General features: G+C 30.3%; 1 protein-coding gene across 1 annotated transcript in view; it reads left to right on the forward strand.

Annotated features, from left to right (window-relative positions):
• LOC111039149 overlaps positions 1 to 17,443 on the forward strand; it is a 32,243-nt gene extending 14,800 nt beyond the window's left edge. Inside the window, exon 2 of the mRNA XM_022322482.1 lies at positions 17,142 to 17,443. Within this exon, the coding sequence (XP_022178174.1) occupies positions 17,142 to 17,443 (302 nt within the window). The remainder of the gene's footprint in view (positions 1 to 17,141) is intronic.
• Positions 17,444 to 24,165: the final 6,722 nt, after the last annotated feature.

A 24,165-nucleotide genomic window follows, 5' to 3' on the forward strand; every position in this document is an offset into this window, starting at 1 on the left:
AAAACACTTTTAATAGTTTGAATTCAGTCTACATTTCAGGTGGTACAATTTACCCTTACCAAATTGTTCATAGTGATGAATTCGGTAATAATATAATATGTGTATATAATTTTTTTATCACTCCCCAAATACCTACTTATATTTACATTTTTAGCGTTATGATTTTTGAACATTTTAAATATATTATAACAAATTTAATATGCTTCAGGATTATACGTAATAAAATATAACAGTTTTGAGGTATTAAATTGTAATACCTATTAGTACCCACATCTATGTCCTAATATTACTAATAATTACTTATCAAACTAAACTTGATCAAAACACTTACATTTTAATTTTTAAACAGTCATGCAGTAACAATAATAGATTAATATTGAACAGGACATTGGTAGAAAGGTTCGAAAATGATTTTTTTTAAATAAATCAACAATATTATGGACAGTAAGATAGGAATTACAATAGAAAAAATTAGGAAAACATTAATTGCAATCATCATTATAGTATTTAAATTTACTTAGTACTTGCACTTAGTATACATTTTAAATTATATTGGTTTTTAAAAAGTAAACCATATGGGGGCTTTTAGGGCATGCAATATTATTTGTGGTTTTAGACAGATAAGTTTAAAGTAGTTTATGTACTTACCGATCTCTGATTACTGTTTGAATATAATATATATGAATTAATCAGTTTATTTTCAAAATTATGATGAAAAAATATTTTTTTAATGCCTTATAATTAAAATTATTTTTTTTAAAAGAATAATTCAAAAATGAAGAACTCGTCAACTCTATAAATAAAGTTATAAGCATTAAATATTTTCCCTACATAACCTAGTTACAAGTTGAATTTATACAAATATTTCGATAGCATTTAAATATACCACTGGCAGTATTTGAAAGAAACACTTCCAAGTATTTTAAAGAGTATTTGAAATATTTTAGAATTCTAAGTGATTTTTGATCTCCGTCGCTAATGTCCATATATATATACATTCCACCAACAATCTCAAACCATATTTTTATTTTTATTAAGTATTAACTTTTATCAAGTAATTACTATTCGTTTCTACATGTCTCCTCTAACTTTCATAAATGTAACCATATCATAAATTAAGCATTGCAATAAACTGTACAAAACCAACTACACAACGCTATAACAAAAATCACAAAACATTTACTCAAAAAAATATAAAAATAATACATTTTAGTAACAAAATAATGTAAAACTTTTAAATTTAAAACCAAAATGAAAGTTTAAATTAAAAACTTGATTAACGAAAACATTTATTTTTTTTTGATAATCAAAATGGTAAACTTGAAACATTAAAATAATTTCATAATCCCGGTGGTAAATTATAAAGAGATTTGTTTTCCGCGAGTTCCTGCAGTGAAAGATTTTGCGGGACACGTGTTTATTGTACACGGCCAACGGACATATTATTATAATATTAAACCTTAGCGAGCGAGCGGCGGAGGCGGTGATGTTGTTATTTTCTTTTCAGGGAGACGTCTCTATCCTCGGAGAGATAATACTCTCACCACACGTGTTTCGTTATATATTTCATATTACAACATATAACTCGGTCCCTTTTTACTCCCTAATCTCTGGCCGACGGCGCCTACCCTACTGCAGCAATATTTCGTGTTTCGTATTTTTTTCCCCTCAAATAAAATCACCCGACGATGCTACACCACTAACCAGGTCGAGAAACGCATGTAATAAAACAAATCATTACTAAAACGTTTTTTTTATTAATTATTTACATAGGTGCTTGTTGCTAGTCTTAAAAAATCGCTTGCAATAATCGCTTTTTTAACTTATCGCACTACCTAGATATATGCCTAACCTTGATATTGTGATTGAACCCAATCGAAATTGCAGTCAACGGTTTAGTATCTACGTAATTAGTTAAGAGATCAAAAATCTCTACTATAGTGTAATTAAGTTGAGAAATTATGTATGGATATTATACATTATAACATTTATAACTATGTGATTATTATAATTATTGTTATTACTATTATAGTCCATTTTCGCAAGACACGTATAGTACTGCTATAATTAGACCACAGCTAAAATACACCCGTCGTGCTTTTAACACCAATTGCATAGATATTCCCACCGGACTGGTCGGTCTCACCCGAATTCAAAATATACTATATTATACCTGTGTGCAGTATGTGCACGTAGCTTCAATTAAACCACAACACGACACGTATACAACGATCTCCACAGCTATATTACTTTTAATTGAAAGGTATAAATGGCCAAATGAGATACGTCAGTTATAGTCAGTCGTGGTCAGCATGTTCTAGGCGTTTAAACATGAATGTGCCAAATGTACCCGAACCGTCCATTCCGTGTTAACTCATTGTTAGGATAAAATATTTTCCCAAATTCGACTGAGTTCTGATTCGTCGAACTGCAGAACTCCGCGATTGTCACAGTCTCATAAAGTCTAATCAAGTCTAATGACGTTATTGATTTATTGAAATAAAAAAAAAAAAAAACAATTTTAAATAGTTTTATTGATGATAATGACCATTAGTCAGAATTTTTAATTTTTGTATACCTACTTTATTATTTTACGTTTACTCCAGGGTTAAGTTCATTATTTTGTAAGTTAGATTGTCATAAAATAATTTTCGTCTTTGAGCTGAAAACTTTATACCTACGTAATAATATAATATATAATGTTAAAATAGTACATTCGTACAATAATATGTTTAACCCTAATATTAAAATCCTCAAAGTTTAGATTCTTGTTTTCTTTATGTTATAAATACTAGTATACTGTTATAATTTCTATCGAACTGTTCTGCTATATTGGTAAGGTTGTTAGAATTACATTCTCTAAGAGTTAAATGAAATATATTATTTAAATAAAACTGTAATTTGTACCTATAATATTATTGTACGATTATATTACTATTACGCACAGGTATTTGTATATTTACCCCATACTGGATGGTAACTTATAGAGTATACGAGAAATAACGAATACAACAGTGGAAACAACACAACAATCTAACGAAAAAAATTAATAATATGTTTTAAGGACACCATTTTGTTAATAAATTACAATGTAATGAGAAAAATTTTGCTATTTTTTTTTGACTATAACAAACATTATTTTAGATCCAGCCGATGCAAATCTCGATACTTCCAGAAAAAAATATTATTATTATTTGCCATACCTGATGGCGTTTTTACATGCTATAATATTTAAGTATTTGTAATACCACACAACAAGTATTTTGACGACATATTGTGCAAAAGATAAAAACATTTATTACAATTCATCGACTTTTTTCGACTCTCAATAATTAGGTTTGCAAATAATAATTATACTTATTATTGTCTTATTCGTATTTTATCAAATTAAAAAAATGCTCTAAAAGCTCTCAAAAATGTATCTTTTTGATCGATTAGATTGCTTATATAAGTATACCTAGATACTATATGGATATTGAAAATGATTAAGCTAATTATGGTTAGTAACCCAATGGTTAGATACAACTGTTCTTTAAAAGATCCTTAATATTATATTATACTATTTTAATAGTTCATAGTATTATTTTAAATTCAACAATATGCTTATATTAAAGTGCTAAAATAAAATTATAAATGTACTCTAAACATTTATTTTATTTTATAAGTGAATAAAAAAATTAAAGTTTTTACTTTTTTATATTAACACGCAAAACTTATAATTTCAAATAACTTATAAACTTTTTAAGCGTAAAAAATGCACCGTTCATTTCATAAATCATGGAATAAATGTACTTACCTTTATTCAAACCTGTTTTATTGTGTGAATTTTTTATTACAATAGTACACAGTTAAAAACATTAATATTTCTATAGACTGAAAAGAAAAAATTATATATTTATTTGACATTTATGTCACAATAAAGGTTAGAATTATCCATTGTAAACCATAAAAAAATCTGAAATGTGTAGGTAATGAAAGTTATTCCGTAACGATTTGTTATGTTTGCTTTTCGGGATTTTGGTTAACGTCGGTTTCGCTCAACCCTTTTATTCTACGTGCCTGTCAATAAGTTATGAAGAGAACTGTGCAATATCGGCCCTCGTGAATTGTATGATAAAGTTTATTTTAAGACATTCGCTCCAATGAATATTCAATAACAAATACAATACATTTTGAAAACTTATAACTTTTTAAAAACGATAATATATCACATTACATTGTGCACTTAATATTGTATTAGAACAATACAGCTTTACGTAACAATTTAAAATTTGACGTATCATTAATGTGATACATAACTCTCAATTCCATAATATGATATGAAAACAAATACAATTTTAGTACATTAATAGTGGTTAGATTAAATATATATAGCCGACTACATTATCAATGTTTCTATCAACATTCGTCTTCGTGGCTCGACATTATTTTTTTTTACAATGATAAATGTCAAAGAGTTTGATATGAAACAGTTATATAATTATTTTAAATTTATAAACCTTGAAACATAAAAGATAAAAAATAAGACCAAACATTTATATTTATAACATTAATATTTTTTTTTTGTATTCATTTTATTTGATTAATTATTTATACACTCTTCTACTACAGTAGTATTATGAAGGTAATTAGAATATGTGGAAATTAGACGAATCGTGATATATCTCAAAACACTATTTGGGTACTGTACATTGTTTAGTTTTAAACTATTATATTCTTATGATAGATAGAAATAATTAACAAATGTGTGCATCAGTACCTTACTACCTTTTATAATACTGGTAAACGCTACTCGCCGCAAGAAAACAACGCAGTGCGTGTTTTGTGGCTTTGGAGACTGTTAAAAATTATACATAATATTATTTGTTTAATGTCTGTTAAACCCTCTAAGTATAATGTGTACACCTACAGTGGCACAGTCACATAAATAATTTTTTTAATTTGGGTTTATAGTCTTGGTTGTATACCTTCACTTCATTAAATATGCATGCGATCATGCAAATTGAAAACATGGATTTGCAAGTGTCAATATTATTGAATGCGATGTGCTTTGTAGACATTGGGGCTTAGAAATGACCAATGGTTATAAAGTTGTTAGTATTTTCCCTTGTAATGGAGACGCTAAAAATACCGATTTGTTTGGGTTCCAATCGCCATAGTAGCTCTGTGGTATGTATTTGTTAAAAAAAAAAAAAAATAACCGAACAATACTTTGATAGTGCTCATGCATTACGGTATTCATATACGTACAATTTTCCGCAATGTAATGTGATCCAAGTTAAAATTAATTTTTTATTTTAGATATATTGCTCTGTATAAGTAGAATTGTATCTTACGATATATTGAACACTGCAGAAGTATTAGTGTAACAAATATGAACAAACCGGTAGTGTATACGTAATACATATGCTTATAACGAGATTCGCAATACGTTTGTCGAATATAATATTCTTTTGTAGATGTACAACGATTTTCATACTCATTTTTTTCGTGTGCAATGGAAATCAAATAAATAAATATAAATAAAATGCATCTGAAAAAAGGATGAAACGTTCACGAAGACATGGTTTTTGTCAGAAAATATAAATTGAATGAAACTGGTAGGCAGATGTATAAAATAAAAATAATAATAACGATAAAAAAGAACGTTTGGTATAAACTGTAAATTTTCTAGTACCGATACACGTCATATTATTATCAGTAGACTAAAAATACATTTTGTATCGTATCGGATGTGACTTCAGGCGAGACATTTCAATAAACTGTTGTAAGTGATCATTTCACGGTGGCATAAACTCAATAATGATAAAATAAACTGGTAATAACTGGTTTACAAAATTAATTACGAATAAAGGTCATATATTTCTGAGTACGCCTTACGACTTTGTTATTTTTCGGAAGTTACGAACTACAGTTTCTTCTTTTTAATACATTTCAAAAATGCTTTGATGTGTAAATTCACATAATATCATACTTTGTATAACATTTTGTCTGTATTAAAGTTTACTGTATGGCTTCACGTGTTTAATGTGTTTAATCATTTCATATGCACTATAGTAAATTATAAGGACATTCTTACACAGAAATGTTAGAAAGAGTAGGTATTTATTTCATAAAAATACTGCTGCTAGGATCAAACTAGGTTTGAAAAAAACAGAACATTTATGATGCTAATATTGTGCTCTAAAAAACTAAAACCTTTCTCCTTTATATTCTCTTAAAAATTAGAAAAATTAACAATAGGCATCAAACATGCTTTAATTCATAAATTGAAATTTGTTTTTGCCGAAAAATACTTTCAAAAAATAGTAAGGTTACTTCATACCTACATACTCGCGTATAAAAACAATAATATATGTACATTGCACAGTTAATTGACCAACTTAATACCATTTTTAAAGAAAATAACAATTCATAAACCCCGATTAATCTGCTGTGCTCAATTGTTCATGCTCATTCAGTAGGTCATCTGTTATATTTGATTTAAATGATGAATCATTTCCAATTTCAAAAAACGATACTAAGTGGAAACGATCAGCTTATATTTTTAAGGATATATTATTTTAAGTTCATATTAATACTAACGATTGGTAGAACTATATTTTCCCAAACAAAATTGCATATGTTGTAATATAGTAATTATAATATTATTTTATTCAATATTTATTATTAATGGCTGTTATTATCACTAATAACTTACAACTCAATAACGACGTACCATAGAATGGACTAAATAGGTTCATGATTTAAATGGTTTAATAGATCTAAATACATTTTTAAATTTCCCTTTGTATAGCGAATATAATAATGCACTTATTACGGAGCTCCTAATAATAAAATCTACCGAATTTCCTACCTTAAAATAATTAAAATCATTATTTTTTTGTATTTATTATCCAATTTAGTAAAAACATGCTCAATTATTGTGCATTTATTTAATTTTTGATACATTTAAATCTCTATAAGCAAAAATTATAACTTTTGAGTTCTGAGAAATCTTGTATTATATTTTGAACTCAGGAACGGAATTTTTTATTGATATCTATAAAAAAAAACTATAAAATCAAAATCCTTACAAATACCTGCGAATAGGTTAAAATTAGTGGAAATATTTATGTGTTTCGTTGTTTTTAAAGAGAGGTAATTTGAGTTCAAGTTTCTATGGATATTATTATTTTTTGAATTATAAAAAAAATCCCTTTAAGGTAAATCTTTATAATTTATACCTATATTTTAATTTCCAATGTCGTCATACTTCAATCAATCATAAACATTTTTGTAACATTATTCCAACCTCTTTTTAAGAGTCCGTTACAAAAACCCTCTATTATTTGAAGTTAACAATTAAAAAGTTATTGCAATTTAAGTGAAATTATACTGAATTTTGTGATTTCACACAAATCTTATCACAGTTAATAATGCAGAGAAAACATGAACAGATTTAAAAACAAACATCTTGAATCGTTTTTAATTTATTTATTATTTTACATCAACATTGCTAAAGAGTCATTATCCTCGGTACAGATCTGAATAATATCTCAATGGCCTCAAATATTCCGTGAATACTTCAACTCCAATGATTTGGTTAAGTATTGTATTTTACTATAGTCACTAATATAGTTGTCTGAGCATTTGTCATTATTGCATGGGATAGGCTATGATTGGTCTGCATGTAATATTTCGGTATCATAGAACGTAAGTACACACCGCACACATACACGTACACACGTTCCCACACATATGTCATAATTTCGTGAATTAGAATTGCTAAGTACATTAACGCGGAGGGTCGTCGGTTGGGCAGGCGAATGTTTATAAATAGAGAGAAAATGAATATTTTATATCTTACCGCGGGGCATTACAACGCCGCACCTTTCCTCTGAGAGACGTTTTAGGTACTTTACGTAAATATAATAAGACGTAGCTGAACTCGGGACATGCAAATCTCGCGACGAAAGAACCCACGGTTTGTGATGCGGGGAGGGGATGAGCGCACTCAAACGGATACTACTCGAAAGCCAAATCTGACTTTATTTATTATATTATATTATACCCACATAAATAATATACCTGTATTATACGAGAGCACGAGACCGTTTGGGAAAAATCGTACGGAGGAGCGTAACCTTTTCTAAAGTTGTTGTCCCCCGGGGCCAAATCATCACTATAAACACTACATCACCATTCGTTTGCTCGTTTCTTCTCTTTTGGATTTTTTTCACTCTCCCTCTTCCGCCCTTGTCACGTGGGCTCATCGTTGCCAATGCATACATCATACGTGCGCGTTCCAAAGAAAATATTTATTTTCGAACATTTAATCCGGAAATGCATTAGCAGCTCACCCTCGTTCCGGACACACACCACTCACGCGAATACACCATTGCCTTTATCGAAACCACCGCCATTGACACCGCGACTACACAATGTTGTGAAAAACCACTCCGAGAGAATCCACCACCGCGGCGGGTGGCACCTATACTTATATATAGTCAAATGTATATAGACGAGGGCAAAGGGTCACGGGCCCGTGAGGTTTTCGGTGTGGAGAAAATAAGCCCACCCGCTGTTCGATGAGAATCAATATTTTTATATCTCCAACGAAATGTGGTGAAATGCGCTTTCGTTTTCACCACGACTGCAACAGGATGGTATAATATATTTTTTTGTTGCGGCTTCGGGTGTTGGTAGGACCGAAGGTACCTACCGATGTTACTTAAAGTTGATGGTATTGAAATTCGGTTTTGGTATTGTGGTGTCAGAATCGGTACTGGTATATGCGACAGTATACCGGTATGTATTAAAATGCCATTAATCCAAAACATATCAAAATACCGTGATGACGTGACCGTGATCGGTAAGACGTACAGTTCATGTAATAAACTAAAATACAGATCATACCTTAATGAACCAGAGTTCATGATACCATAATTGCGTAAAATACAAATGTTTACCAACAATATCACAAATGTGAACATTAAATTAAAATTAAAATCAAATGAAATTGTCACGTGCTTTCAATTTTTTTAAAAAATTGCCTTTGAGTCTCGAACTTAAATATTTAATATTTTTTTAACTTTGACTACTCCAAAAGTCATAATACATATTCATAGTATATAATAATATATTATATTTTTTAATATTCTTTATTCGGCATGCCAGTATTATGTGGCACGTCGGCATTAAAATATATTTGAGCAATCACTGGTATTATACCGGTATGATACTGCGGGTATGTACAGCCAACCCTTACGTGACGCACTACACGCGTCGCACGTATATTATACGTATTACGTGCATTTTCGAATTTGATCAGCCAAGTGATGACATAAACCTACAGGCTAAAATACTCGCACGACGCGTCTATCGATTTAATAATAAAAACGGAACGAGTACGAATTATTATCAACGTGCATGCTTTGTGCCCGCCGGATGTATAATGTATAACTATATACACACATAATAGGCTTTGTAGCCGATATTCGTTTATGCATTAAATAAACGAGCACAAAGATAATATTTTAATCGGCGTTGTTGTTATTTATATAGGCAGGTGCTTAACAATAAGGCTGTTAAGAATCGACGTTCAATAATAATAAATTCATAATAATGCACCTGGTGAATCATTGTTGGACCATTTTCAAAAATGAGATTCATCCCCTGGACGTCATTAAATTCTCTCGCGTACACAGTATTATTATTGCGAAACAATACGAGCGTACAAATAAAACGTGATGTGTGCGAATATTATACACCCAAAACTGCTTTTAAATTTTAACTATTCAAATATTATAGCTGCGTGATATACTATATACAATCGAAAGCTTTCAGTTCATTGAGTATCATAATGAAAAATTAAACAATTAATACATTATAAAACGTTTCCGTGAAACCATATCAATATCAAATAATATTACGTTAAATCTTATTTAATATAAATCACTTGATATATACCTATCAATAGTATTGAAAACTTTACTGTAGGTCTTATACTTTTTGTTTGTTTCGAGTATTCAATCAATAGTTACATTGTTATTGTTATTTTTCAATGGCGATATTTACTTGGTTGTTTTTTAAAAATATTCTTGCCTAATATTCGTGTACGTTTTGTACCCGATTCGTCGATGCACTTTGTATTTTTTTATAATTCTTCGTATTAGTCCATACGTCCTGTTAGTACGTATACTTCATTACTTTATTCGTTCAATAAGTACACAATTGAAGAATTCTTCATTGCAATTTTTAATCGGGTTTAAATGAACAGTGAGATACACCATTCATATACATTATGTCTTTATAGTAGTTTTTTTTTTAAATCTATAGTGCAAAGTTCTATTAATAAACTATTGCACTGAGCACCGCAGACAAAACTATTCTTCGGAATGTGATCATCGCTATATTGAATATGATGAATAGTTAAAAGTAATATTTTAACGAGATTGGCATAGGCACTTCACCAGAACTGAACATTTTCTTTTGTGAATACTAATAATCTTCAACGCACATTACAGAAGAAAATTGCCAATTATTTCCTAGTTTTCTGTAGGTACTATTTTAATTTCCGTGTGATGCTCATCTTGGTTATGGTGATTATAACCATAGAAAAATGTTTGGTTACCACGGTTACTATCGTAAATTGTGATTTATACTATCCTACGTTCTAGCCTATCCATATAGTTAAAATAAATACTATTCCGACCTGAGTAATGTTTAATAGTTTATTCTGTCTTATTTATAGTATTCTTCTGACAGATTTTAAATTATTATGGGCATGATATTTTTTGAATCTGAGTGATGCGGTTAATATCTTAATTTAACAATTACATGTTTTTTTTACTACCTACCAAGATACATTTTGCACTTCTTATTTTAAAAAATAAATATGAAACCACTTAGTTATTAAAATTTTTAAGAAATATGTTCAAATCATATAATATTAATATACTGTAACTCGTTACATTTCACTAACTTTAATGCAACGTAATGCGTGTATAAATGTATAGTAAATTATATTCAATTTGAATGGATTAAAGATAAATACTATGAGCTATCCAGACATAATTTGCATAGCTTACAATACCTATTATTATTTTTTATGGTAATTATTATTTTTTTAAATCCCTCTAATTAAAACACTATGAGTAAAACGAAAAACCTAAAAAATAATCCTAATACTTTTACTTTATCTTTTATTCATACTAGAATTGTGATCATGAACCATGAACTACAAGATCGTATATTATTACAGGTTTGGGTCAATATATAGTAATAATTAATGTATATAAAAAAAAAATAATACCAATATCACTATTATCTCAACAAACAATAAAAATGGAATTAGCTTCATAGCAGAGAATTAATTAAAGTCGCATACAAAAAAAAGCAAAACCACAACACACTTGTATTAGAATTATAGCATCGTATATTACATTCCTTATACTTATAGAAACTAGACATATGGAATGTGACCATTATATTAAATAAATTATACCGCATGTATGTTTTAAAATATAAATTAAATATAGTACAATTTAAAAACATCTTCGTAGTATGTTACAATATAAATTGTATAATAGTATAACTACCAATAAATCGTTATAATTTTACAAATCCGGTTACATAAACATTCCAACACGACTGTAATCTATTCTAGCGTGTTCCATAAAAACCACGTCTTGGTTGAAAGTGAATTTGTTTTTTTTTTTTTCAAAAAGCTTTAAATGCAGTTTTCGTATGGTCTCTCTATCTCTATCTATATATAATATATTATATATAAGATAGAGATAGAGAGATATGTTTACATATTGTATTAAGTATACATATTATATATATATATTTATAAATACATTTTTTATATATATGTTATGTATACATAATATATATAAATCTGCTTTCCTGCGACGCGTTCGTAAATCCAATCCGACCGAATTAGGTTCTCATTAAAAATGTATAGCATACTTGAGTTACGATATTAAAACGGCGCCTCAGATGAGCAGATTATACCTGTGAATTTAATAATATATTCACTCATTTCTGATCGGCGAAAGCATACTTAAATTAATAATGTATACCTATATAAAGATGCCGCAAACAGTATAATATTATGCATTTCTATATTTGTTCACAGTCCTGCATAATATTCCAATGGCACAATCGTATCGTAGGTACCAGTATCGATGTTTTTTGTTTTTTGTCGAGTAATCTGGAAACGAATGAGTTCTTTCCTCGAGTTTTTTCTCGAAAGTCTGACGAAGGGTCAGAATTAGTTCCTTTTATTTCTTGGGAATGAGGAATGTAACAAATTCCTTTTCAAAAGGAACGCTAAAACACTGAATATATGCGTGAGTTTAAATGATCACATGCGCTCGCGTATATGGACTCAAAAGCGGATCTCTAGAAATTACGTGTATAATAAAAACGATAAATACCCTAGTAATGGTGTCAGGGGTGGAGGCGGATTACATATATTACTCGTGCTTTTCGTAATTTAACTTGACGTCGGGAGTGTGGCGAGTAAATGAATTTGGGATTTACGACTACGGGTAAAAACGACGTGATATTCGAATTTGTTTTTATTATTTTTTTTTGCATTCGCCTTTCCTCTTATTCTTTCCACGTGGTCACTAATTCATTTCACGCAAGTATAACGCTCGAAGGTTTGTGTAATTGCTTTTTTTATTATTATTATTATTATTATTATTATTATTATTACTATTTTTATACCGCTTTTCGTAGTTGTACGACCAATATCGCCGTTGAAAAAAAGACATGATTAAAACACACAAACACATACATTCTTCCATATTTCGGTATGATTGTATTGTGTACATTTTCCTACAGTTTATTCCTACTACACCATGCAAGTGTTATAGGCGAAAAAAATACCAAAGCCACTTTTGATTATAAGTCGGCTGTTATTTAATCGATTCGTTAAAATATTAAGCAATAAGCGTATAATCGAAATATGTACGTTTAAAATAATAACAAACCCTTGTCCTATTGTAATAAGGTATGAGTAACAATAGGTATTCTTTAATACATTTATAAAATAGTAAATTTGTGTATCTTATATATATTTATTTCTAACACATTTATGCCTAACGTTTACAACTAAATCTGAGATTGTAATTTATGATCATTGATCACTAATAAAGATCAAAGTTTTCATACCGTATCATCTAGAAATAAATGTTATTTAAGTACATCTTTTACAATTCAAGTCACAGAATAATAATATTATAAAGTACGTGTATGACAACCGATTGAGGAATACGTGTGTTAATCTTTCATTAGTACTGGTGTTGGGTACGGATCCGTCACACGTCGCGCGGACTTCGGTCGACCGTTCGTCGTTATCGCCCTATCTCCCACCCCGAGCACACGCGCTTCATACGACACTTATCTCGCCGTTGTCGCGCGTGTTTATGTTATCGACTTTGCGGTCCGTCGTCTCTCGTTCCGTTGTGCGTCGCCCAGCCATCTTGGTTTTTTCGTTCTCACGGAATATTGTGTCTTATACTTTTGCGGCCGTTTGCGCCAAAATCACCGCCCGGACAGTGCTAATGTCCGTTTCGTGTTGTGTCATTCTGCACACACACGAAGTTCATTTCTTTGTGGCCGTCTGCGCCAAAACTACCGTTTTTGTTTTCGCCCGCCCGTCGTTGTACGCAGTGCGATCCGCCGTGGTCCCCGCGTGGTGTTCGCCGTTCGACAAACGCCGCGACAACGACGTCCATACACGACGAGCCGTCATATTACGCGGCCGTACGAGCTGTTTGAACCCGCTTCGACGCTTCGTCCGTTTTCGACACATTCGTCAACCATGACGTTTAATTACGCGGCAAGCTCATGGGTTCGTTGACCTGCCGGCCGACGTTGCCCTAGTCGACGTGTGGTGTACTGTCGCGATCCGGTTCCATCTTCGTCAGCTGATCGCCGTTCTGGGACAATCACACCACCCTCACAACTTTACTGTATCATCGGCGTTATCAACGCATTATCAGGTCGTACACAATTTATATTGTTGTTGTTTTATTATTCGCATCGCGCGAACTGTGTATTAATTTAATTATTTACATTATTTGATTTATTTGCCGTTCGGATTGTGATCGTGCACAACAATTTATATTTACTACTAACCCTAGTCGTTAAGTTACGAATTAAATTATCATATTTGCAGAACATCCAATAAATTATTCTGTACTTTTTCATATACCAAAAAAAACGTAATTGTTAAAGTTCATTTATATCTATCCTTAAAATCATTATTATTATCATTTATCTTAAATACAGTCCACTCTCTCATCCTCCTCCCCACCGATATAGCTTCGAGGAATATTTTTCATATACGAAGACAACAAGCGCGTTGGTTTACGTGTAGCTGCCGCCTGTGCACACACATACAGGTAAATTCGCCGCCCGGCTTCATTGTGCANAAGCGCGTTGGTTTACGTGTAGCTGCCGCCTGTGCACACACATACAGGTAAATTCGCCGCCCGGCTTCATTGTGCAGCCCCCTCTTCGCACAACTGGATTTATAGTTTTCGAAAGCAAAGACGTAAGACTAAAGTAATTTCAATCAGATGAAATTATGGTAGAATACACCTAATAAAGAACCAGAAATCTTAACTCAAATTTTCAACTTAAAAAAAAAAAGAGTATCTAATAGATTGACACCATAAAATATATCATAGTTTGCTTTAGGAACTTTAAATAACAGATTTTGTAGGTATACTTTTTTATCAAACAATAAACAACTTAAATTACCTATTAATGAGTAGTAGTGACCAAAGCATTATTTTTAATATATTAAATTGATATGATATATAAATGTGTAGACTACTCAGTCCGACGAAATGGTTTGTTATTTTAAATATATGGTTAAACGAATCCATTAACCAACCATGTAAAATGTAATGTCCAGAAAACTATAAATATATTTATGACATCAAAAATAAATTATCTTAGAAAAAAACGGGGGACCCGAACAAACGTTAACCTTCTGTAGTCGAATCTTAAACATGTCCACTCATCAAAGCTGCTGTGGGCTAAACATCAATTATAAACAGTCAAACAATTCCAGTTAAGAATATGTTATATGGAACACATGGCAAACAACTGCAATAGTATGCATGACACATTTTTCTAAAAAAAAAAAACATCTCTGAAAATTTTGATTTCTAACTAATTCAACTAACCGAATCAATTAATAAATGTATAATCACTAGCATTAGTTGTACAATTGCGTTATGGAACTAAGACAGTGACTCTGAACATCAAACTACATAAATTAATAAAACAACCCCTCTCAAACAAATACACAAAATCATTATTAAAGTCGAGTAAATCTTTGTTTTTTCATATCCTGAACAATATTCAATTTAAAATACAAATATTTACAAATAGTTTCCAGGTGAAAATAAGACAAATGGCAACTATAACTTGTTATTAATAAAAATTGAATGGAAACTGAAATTACATTATCTACATAGTATATATAGGTTTATTTCACCAGAGTGTTCTACTAGCTCTAAACTTCCAAACTAGATCTGATTAAAATTGTCAGCCAACTCTATAAACAAGTTCAAAATGCTTCAATTTGAACTACAACACTCGTTTATCAACAATTTCAAAAATGTTCGTCTCTGACCAGTATGCCATAGTCCTTAATTTTAGATCCGTCGTATGCGGAATAAACTACTTTGGCATTACTCTTATTCAAGTAGTATAATTCATTAATCAAATAAATACTCCATAATTTCTCTCTGTAAATACCTGGATAAGCTTTCAATAGTGACTCTAGTTTATATTTCAAATCCATGCTTTACAAGTGAGAAAATATCTATACAATTTTTGTCGTAGAATCAAGCTAAAGCATCCGCCATCATATCTTCTCAAAGATTATTTGAATTTGTTTGCATTTGTTACCTCTACGATAACCAGGCGGTTGACGCTTTGGATACCTTGTTCTCATCCCGGTTTGTCTGTTGCCTGTCTGATCCAATCCTCCACACCATTAAGAAACAGGATTTCCTTAAACATCTAGTAGAAGACTGTTTTCTCTGACGGGTCCGGGAAATCCCTACGTTATATCCTATCAAAAACATCATAGATCCTTAGATAACCATGTAATATTGGGTATATTTTTGCATGGAGTATCAATTAGATATTATTTGTTTACAGCTGTTTACTTACTCACTTTGCTGTTTGGCACTTTAAACACATAAAATATTTAAGGGAAATATTTACAATATACATACACAATTTAAAAATATTGAAAAATGAATATAATTAAGTTCAGTGCACATACCCGTAATAACTGTTATTATTTTATTTTAGTTGTCTCTTTACAAATAACTATTTATAGGTACACATTATTAATTTTAAAAATTATAATACATACCTACACCTTCACCCCCTAACTTCCTCAGTATAAAATCATGTAACTACCTATTACATTATTATATAATTAAATAATCATTACTTAATAACTTTGTGTACTGTGAATTTCATCCTTTTTATGGTTTTGTATTGACTAACCGCCATCGCCACTGAGACCAATATTAAGTAACACACTTTTCTAAAACTATAGTAGGTAGCTGATAATGTGAGTATTTAAAATAATTGGTATTTTCACATTTGACTATACTTCTGAATATCATGTTATAGTATTTGTTTCCCATTTGAAGTCCACGTGCAATCAAAAATCCAATTGTTATGACAAATTACTTATTCGGGAGAAAATGTTCGTTAAAGGTTTTCTTGTTAATATTAAAATAAACATAAATTATTATTATATTGTAATTGCATGGCACAACGGGGTACCTTTATGATTTGATCACCAATATCAACCTTACCAAATTTATTAATTTCGTTTCAAATTTCTGTGTGTAGCCCATATTATATTGCCTTTTACTTCCGAGTCAGGGTTTTATGAATAATTGATGTGAATGTATGAGGTTACGTATATGAATGTATAAGGTACGTCTCAACACGAATAGAAATATTGTATTGCTTATAATATTTTATGCTGAATCACAGACGTCGTCAAATCCATTCAACAGTATTATTAAAAACGTTATTATTTTATAGTTTTCCAAAATGAACACTTGTACTTATAATTTGGAATAACATGCTTGTTACAGATGAAATGCAAACTATATGCAAAACTCATTTTCTCCAACAAGTGTACAGAAAGATCGAAGGCGCGGTATTGGACTCACAAAACGAACGGAACTTGGATTGCGTGACCACGTTTCAAACACATTCCATCCTGCAGAGGTTTATGATACATTTTGATCGTTTGCAATTGGACTGCAACGATCATCTGTTCATATTCGATGGCGCCCATGCGGTCGGACAACATAAGGTATGTCAATCGATAATATTATGGTATTACGTTATAGGTACGTCATTTTATAAAAAAAAAAAAAAACATTTTATTTAAACGAAACGTTGCGCGCAGTATTCAAAATAATTCAAATTGATAAACGAAAACAGCATCGTGTCTTTCGACAATATATTAACAATATATTAAACTAGAATGAAATGTCTATGCTTTATTATTTTTAATTCATTGATGAATACCATATATCAAGAAATGATCTATAACCTGAGCTTAACGCCGTATGCATATAATATATAAACACATTGTTTATTATTTTTAATACGTTAATGACTGATGGTATAGCTAGCTGGTATACGAACATAATGAGTAGCTCTTAAATTAAATATATAGGTTACGTTTACATAGATGAGTTATGTCTACCAAAAAAACAATTTTCTGCCATAGTGCCACTGTAAACAAAAACAAACTGTATTTCAATTTTCAATTCATCTTGTAAACATATTAATTGGCATTTTGAGGTTGTTGAGCAAGTTGTATGAAATTATTATTTTTTAAGAACTAAAAACAGCTAATACACTTATAACCCCATTGGTAATTTACAAAAATATAGAAATCTATCATCAGTCATCACAATACCTCCATAGGTATTTAGAAATTATAAGCAAACATATTTACTGGAGACATAATAATAGAACTGAATCATCGGTATATGACATGGAGTAAACTTTTTGTTGACTCATAGATCAAATAATAGATGTATGGCATGGTAATATGGGGTAACCCCATATATTATTTCTATAATATTATTCGCAACTGTTTATATTTTATTATAAGCTGTATAGTCTACTCTACTGTGTAACAAAATAATATTAAATTTAAGTATTTAAAATATATTTTTAAGTATATATTTTGGGATTATAATGGTATTTTTACTTTAGGTACCTAGTTTTGTAAACAAAAAAGACATTATGATAGGAAGTTAAAAAGTTTCTATCTGTATTTGTATTTATTTTACCAATTTAATTTTATTAATACAAATTTTACGTATTATATGCATTTAGTTCGTAACTGTTTATTAGTTAACAAAAAGCTTATTGTGTGTATCGTGTTATATTATTTAACTCGCGTTCACGGACCAGAAATGTTGATTAAAATATTCGCATTGATAACTATGTGTCGATACGTAACGCGATATTTATTACTCACTAGTGATGAAAAATAAATCTATGTCATTTGTGTTTTATCACTGTTGGTCCCAGTGGGGTTTTTGATATTATCTATTTTAACCATTTCAATCAAGTTGGTATGGCATTACGGAAGTAAGAATATTTCCGGCTACGAAAGCGTTGACCTCGGGGGTCACATTTACTCTTCTATACCAAGGTCCGGTAAAGATGTTTAATGTTATCGATATTCGTTTCACAGTTGCCGGAAATTAATTTAGATTATAGCTTCGTATAAATGTGAAGTACACCTATATAATGTTATGATATAGGTACACGCAATATAATGTATTTTCAAATAATCGATTTATCTCAAATGCTACGGTAGGTATAACGATTGTTCTGAATAAAATTCTCATTTCGGAAAGAGAAAATGTCATTATATAAATCATCGTTTCATAAATGCTTACAGTCTCACCCGGCTCTTTTGACGGATAGGTGAATTCATTCCTGTACAGTGTACACATATTATATATTAGGTTATATGTTTGAAATTACTCGTGTTCAACACACGTTTTACGACCTACCTACCTATAGTTTCCATAAGTGAAATTATGATATTATGTTCGATAGAAGTATGGAACACTGTAAGTATAGCTATAGTAGCTACATGTGCGTGTCATATTATTATTGAAATAGTTTCATAGGTAAAAAATTCTTTAATAGTTAACCGAATAATAATAACGAGGGTTATGTATAGCGTGGTCACAAAGAAATGGGTCGATTTCCCTTTTGGTCGCACGCATAGTTTGTGATGAGTGAACAAACGGGTCGGGTGGGCACGCGACAAAAAATTATTGTGATTTTCCGCCGAGATATGCGTACGTAAAAGGATCGCTAGCCACAGACTATGTTGTTCGCCGTTTACGTACTATTTGCCCTATGGTGTGTCGCAGATGTATTATTATAATATCTGTAGCTAAAGAAATTACACCAACAAGTATGGCTAGAACAGTGGCCGTAGACGGTTCGCTTCGCATTGTTTCGGATACCTCAACAGGGGTATGTGTGGTATAAGTTACAAACCTGCACGATTTCGTTCGTCCGGTAACTGACTCAACCTACTCAAATTATTATCATACGCTTTCCTACCTAACAGCAGAAAGCTCGAATAGCTGTATCCGAGGACAGCGGTAGCAGACTTCTTATACTACTCTAATCATTCTTATTGGTGAGGTGAAAATGTTGAATAAGTTACACATAAATTATACAAAAATATTTATCGTGTTATCGCTTCAAACTGATTTTTGAGTTAATTGTCTGTGCAATATTTGTATGTTTCTATTATTTTCCGTTATAACGTATAATCGAAATATAACCTGCCCAAATATAAATAGCAGTTTCTAAGGATGTTTATGGGAGATACAAAATGAACAGGTTCATGGGAGTTCCGACAGCTCCTTTGAGATTGAAAATGTCTATTAGCTATATTGTACTATCGATTATTATATTTATCGTCATAATATCATATTATAAATCTATAAATAAACAATCAGTAACAATTGTAATGTTACCTACTTTCTTGTATGTGTGAAGTAGTATGGTATATTGCTCTAATGTACCTACCATACAATAGAAATAAACGGTTATAATATTATAATAATATTATAAAATAAATAATATATTTTTCAAATAGAGTTTTCAAATAAAGACAGTGAGTTATATTATATAGTTAGATGTACAAAAGATAAATGATTCATTAAAGAAAAATGAGAAAACGTGATAGGCGTATAACAAAAAGAAGATTTATTGTATTCATTTTCGTTTATTTGACAGTCTTCATACAGACTTATTTTTTGAGTATAATTCCTCTTTCATTTTAGATAATATTTGAACTATTGTATAATTATTATGATGTCAATAATTTTTTTTTTTAATATAAACTATTTTTTCTTCAAATGACGTGTAAAATAATAATAGCGGTTGATACTATGTACACCAAAATTACGCATTATTTTAATAAACATGCTATAGGTATTAAAATCCACCATCAATTAAATTGTTACACATATATAAAATAATATAACAAATTATTTTTTGTTATAGTTTGGCTGTCGATAGTACTAAGATTTTTTTTCATAACAAAATAAAAGTTAATAAGTAAAAGATCCAATTACCAATCGGGGCTACTGGCAAGAACTGAAGTAGTTCAAATAAATACAAAAAAAGCAGTAAAAAAAAAAATTAGAGTATAATAATTTATTAATCATTAATATTCATACGTAGGTATCTTTTTGATCATAGTATAATGATATATAAATTTAAATGGCCTCATTTATAATAAGTGTATTAGTAATTAATAAATATGTATTATGAACACAATTCGTTGGATCTCAACTCGAGAACGTTTTTCCTATATTATTAGTAATTAATAAGATATTTTAGTTTTTTTTATAAATAAAAAAATAAATCTGAAATCCTACATAATATTATATAATTTTTTTTCTATATTCTACGAAATTGTAATTATAAATGGTATTTCACAACATATTGGCCTGGGTATTATTATTTTTTTTTTCATTTAAATACAAAATGTACAATCTGTAGTATAGTATGTACGATAATCAAATATGATAAATGATGGAGAATATTTACATAAAATTATATTTACGAGAAGGGAGGCTGTCCAGTGACAGAACCCTCAAACTACATTATGGCTAGGGATTTAGTAAATCCCTGCACCAGCGTCTTTTTAGCCGCCTTGTGGGATTATTTGGTGGGTTGACTCCACCTTGAATGGCAATAAGCGGGTTGATGTTGGTGGCTAGTTTAGAGTGATATTTTTTGTAATAGTTGGATGCAACTGCGGTAATATTTTCAATTTTGAAGTCATTTTGGAGTGAGGATATTATTTCAATTCGAAATTCACTTAATTGGGAACATTATACATATTATAATACATTGATTTGGTCCATTCTCGAACCTCCAAAACATAAGTTCATATTTAAAAAAAATCAAAAGTCAGCTAATAACCTATGTAGTTGATGCTTAATCAAAAAAAAAAAAATGTTGATTATGTGTTAATGTAGGGGAAATTAATTAAATTAAAGTAAGCTTCATTGAAATATCAAACTAGGTAGTAAGTTAAGTAAATAAGTCGAAATTAACTTATTAACTCGTGTATGCTGATCTATCCACCGTATTTTTAAGCCTGTCATCATTACATATGTGGCTGTGCAATGTGTATAGTAAAACGTGACACTCCACAAAAAACGTAAAAGCAGTGACTCAGACGATGATCAAAACAAAAAAATAAAACTGAAATATTTCTTGAAGTAAAAATACCGTTTACCCTGAGTGAAAACCGTTGAACAGTAACCATACTATTACGAGTATTTATAATTTAAAGCGTTGATTTGGTAGAGTTTTACTTTTGAAATTCCATTATCAATGATTGTATACTGTTCAAACTATAATCGACTAAACGTATACTTGTGCGGTTTCTAGGTAACTTGAACTGAGGTGTGAGAAAGACGATGAATATAATAGTATCAAAGATTTAATAGAAAGAAGAAAAATAAAAAATGGGGGTGCACGGCAGGCTACATAAATACTAGAGTTCAAAAAAGCGTGCAGAGACAACTTGCATTATTGCTCTCAGACAAAGCTTTATGAAAACTATTGAAAGGCAACGACAACCTTATATCTTAGGGACGGAAAATGCGTCCGAGAATGCACTTCAAACACAAATTCTTCTGCTCCCCCGATACCCGCCACCGTAACTCATTTCCGGGTGGTCGGCTTTGTCTGCCTATACGATATATTATCACATATGAGAATGTATGTGTGTGTGAGTGGGAGTGTGTGTGAGTGTGTGTATATGTGTGCTTGTAATATTGAGTAATTATATGTACAATATTTTGTTAGGGACTTCAGTGTGGTGTTCTCAACACGTTTGTCGCTTGCGCAATACCGAGGCAAAGTCTTGAGTAGGATGCCACTCAAAAGCTGATAAGAATATTAAACATCATATAGCACACAAAATAACAAATTTTAGGTCTCTGTTAAAAGTTGCACGAGTGAACATATGGGATTATAATAATTGCATACCAAAAAATGTATAATATCATACTACAAATCATGTCATTTTTGTTTTTTTTTATGCGACGCTTGCGCTATCAGGCTAACCATATAATATTATAACATCACCACATCTTAACCGATGGGATTTTAAAAACTCAATAATTATTATCTGTCCTGAACAATGAGTCTGGAGATTTTTTAGGACAAATAATAATCATTAAGTTTTTAAATTGAAATAACTATGTAATAACATTTAAAAGTCAAATGAAAATAATTTAAACTTATTCTGTTTTGGAAATATTAAGAGCCATTATTATAAAATAATATCTGAACGTTCGTTAAAATAACATGTAAATATAAAGTAACCGATGGCCGTTGACGCCAACGTTTTAAAAATGTTCATTAAGAAAAAAATATTTTTGTTTTTTTATCGTGCTCACTCGTGATTCAGATACTCGGTAAGAATTCTTTAACATAGTATCCATACGCCCCAAGAATATAATAGTTTAGTCGAATGTTGGATATTTGTAATATTATCACGTATAAAATTATAATTGAGTGGTAATAATTCCACGGATACACACAACAATGTCTTGTGACATAAATTATTAATAATTTATTTAAAACAATTTTAAATGGGCATCTATAAACTAGATTCATTGTTTTATTATACAGTGACATACTATATTTGATATTTAAAATAACCATTTTAAGGGCATATTTATTTAGAACTATTTGAGTAAATCATAACTATGGAGTTTATTATTTTTTTTTTGAATTGCTTCTAAAAGTTTTTTTTCAATTAAAATTGAAATAAATATTTAAATTTCTGCAATAGAAAATACTTCGCTAAATAATATAATCATTGCATAAGCTTCTGTTTGAATTATTAATAAATTACTTTTACAATAACCAAAAAAGACTTTTTACGAATTTTAATTTTCTTATTTTTCACAAAATGTAAATACAATAACTGTTCTCAATATGTAGGCACACTTTTTCAGGACAAGCGATCCTAATATTCTTCTCATACACTGTTTCTAACCACGTCACAGTGTATTCACAATGAAAAACCTAATCAAAACATGTGTATACGCATCACGAATTAAAGCGAATAACTCCGGGCTGGTTAACACGTCTTTTACACAACTTTTAATTATGTATATTCAGACAAATGTCACATCAATAAATAACGTACTATCTTATCAAAATATTATAACGTAATAAGTTCTACTGGACTTCGGAGTGATGTTTCATATCCGTGATGATTGTATGATGGTTGAAATAGAATCAGTTATGGTTCCACTAGGCCAACATAAAAAATTGTGAATTATCCGATCGCGTCATCATGTTTCCAACTAGCACCCACTTCAGGGTGTAGTAGTCTACTCATCTTGTCTACTCTTCTTAAGATATGAGGTAGTGTCGTGTTAATAGTGAAATAATATTTAACATATAGAAATAGATCAGTTCCTGATCTTGACCGATTGTGATAAGAATATATAAAGACTTTAAGGTTATATCAATGAATGATGTAATATTGGCCATCGAAATTTTCATGAATATTGATTAACA

The sequence above is a fragment of the Myzus persicae genome, unplaced genomic scaffold (assembly GCF_001856785.1).
Source record: "Myzus persicae strain clone G006 unplaced genomic scaffold, MPER_G0061.0, whole genome shotgun sequence".
Classification (NCBI taxonomy): domain Eukaryota; kingdom Metazoa; phylum Arthropoda; class Insecta; order Hemiptera; family Aphididae; genus Myzus; species Myzus persicae.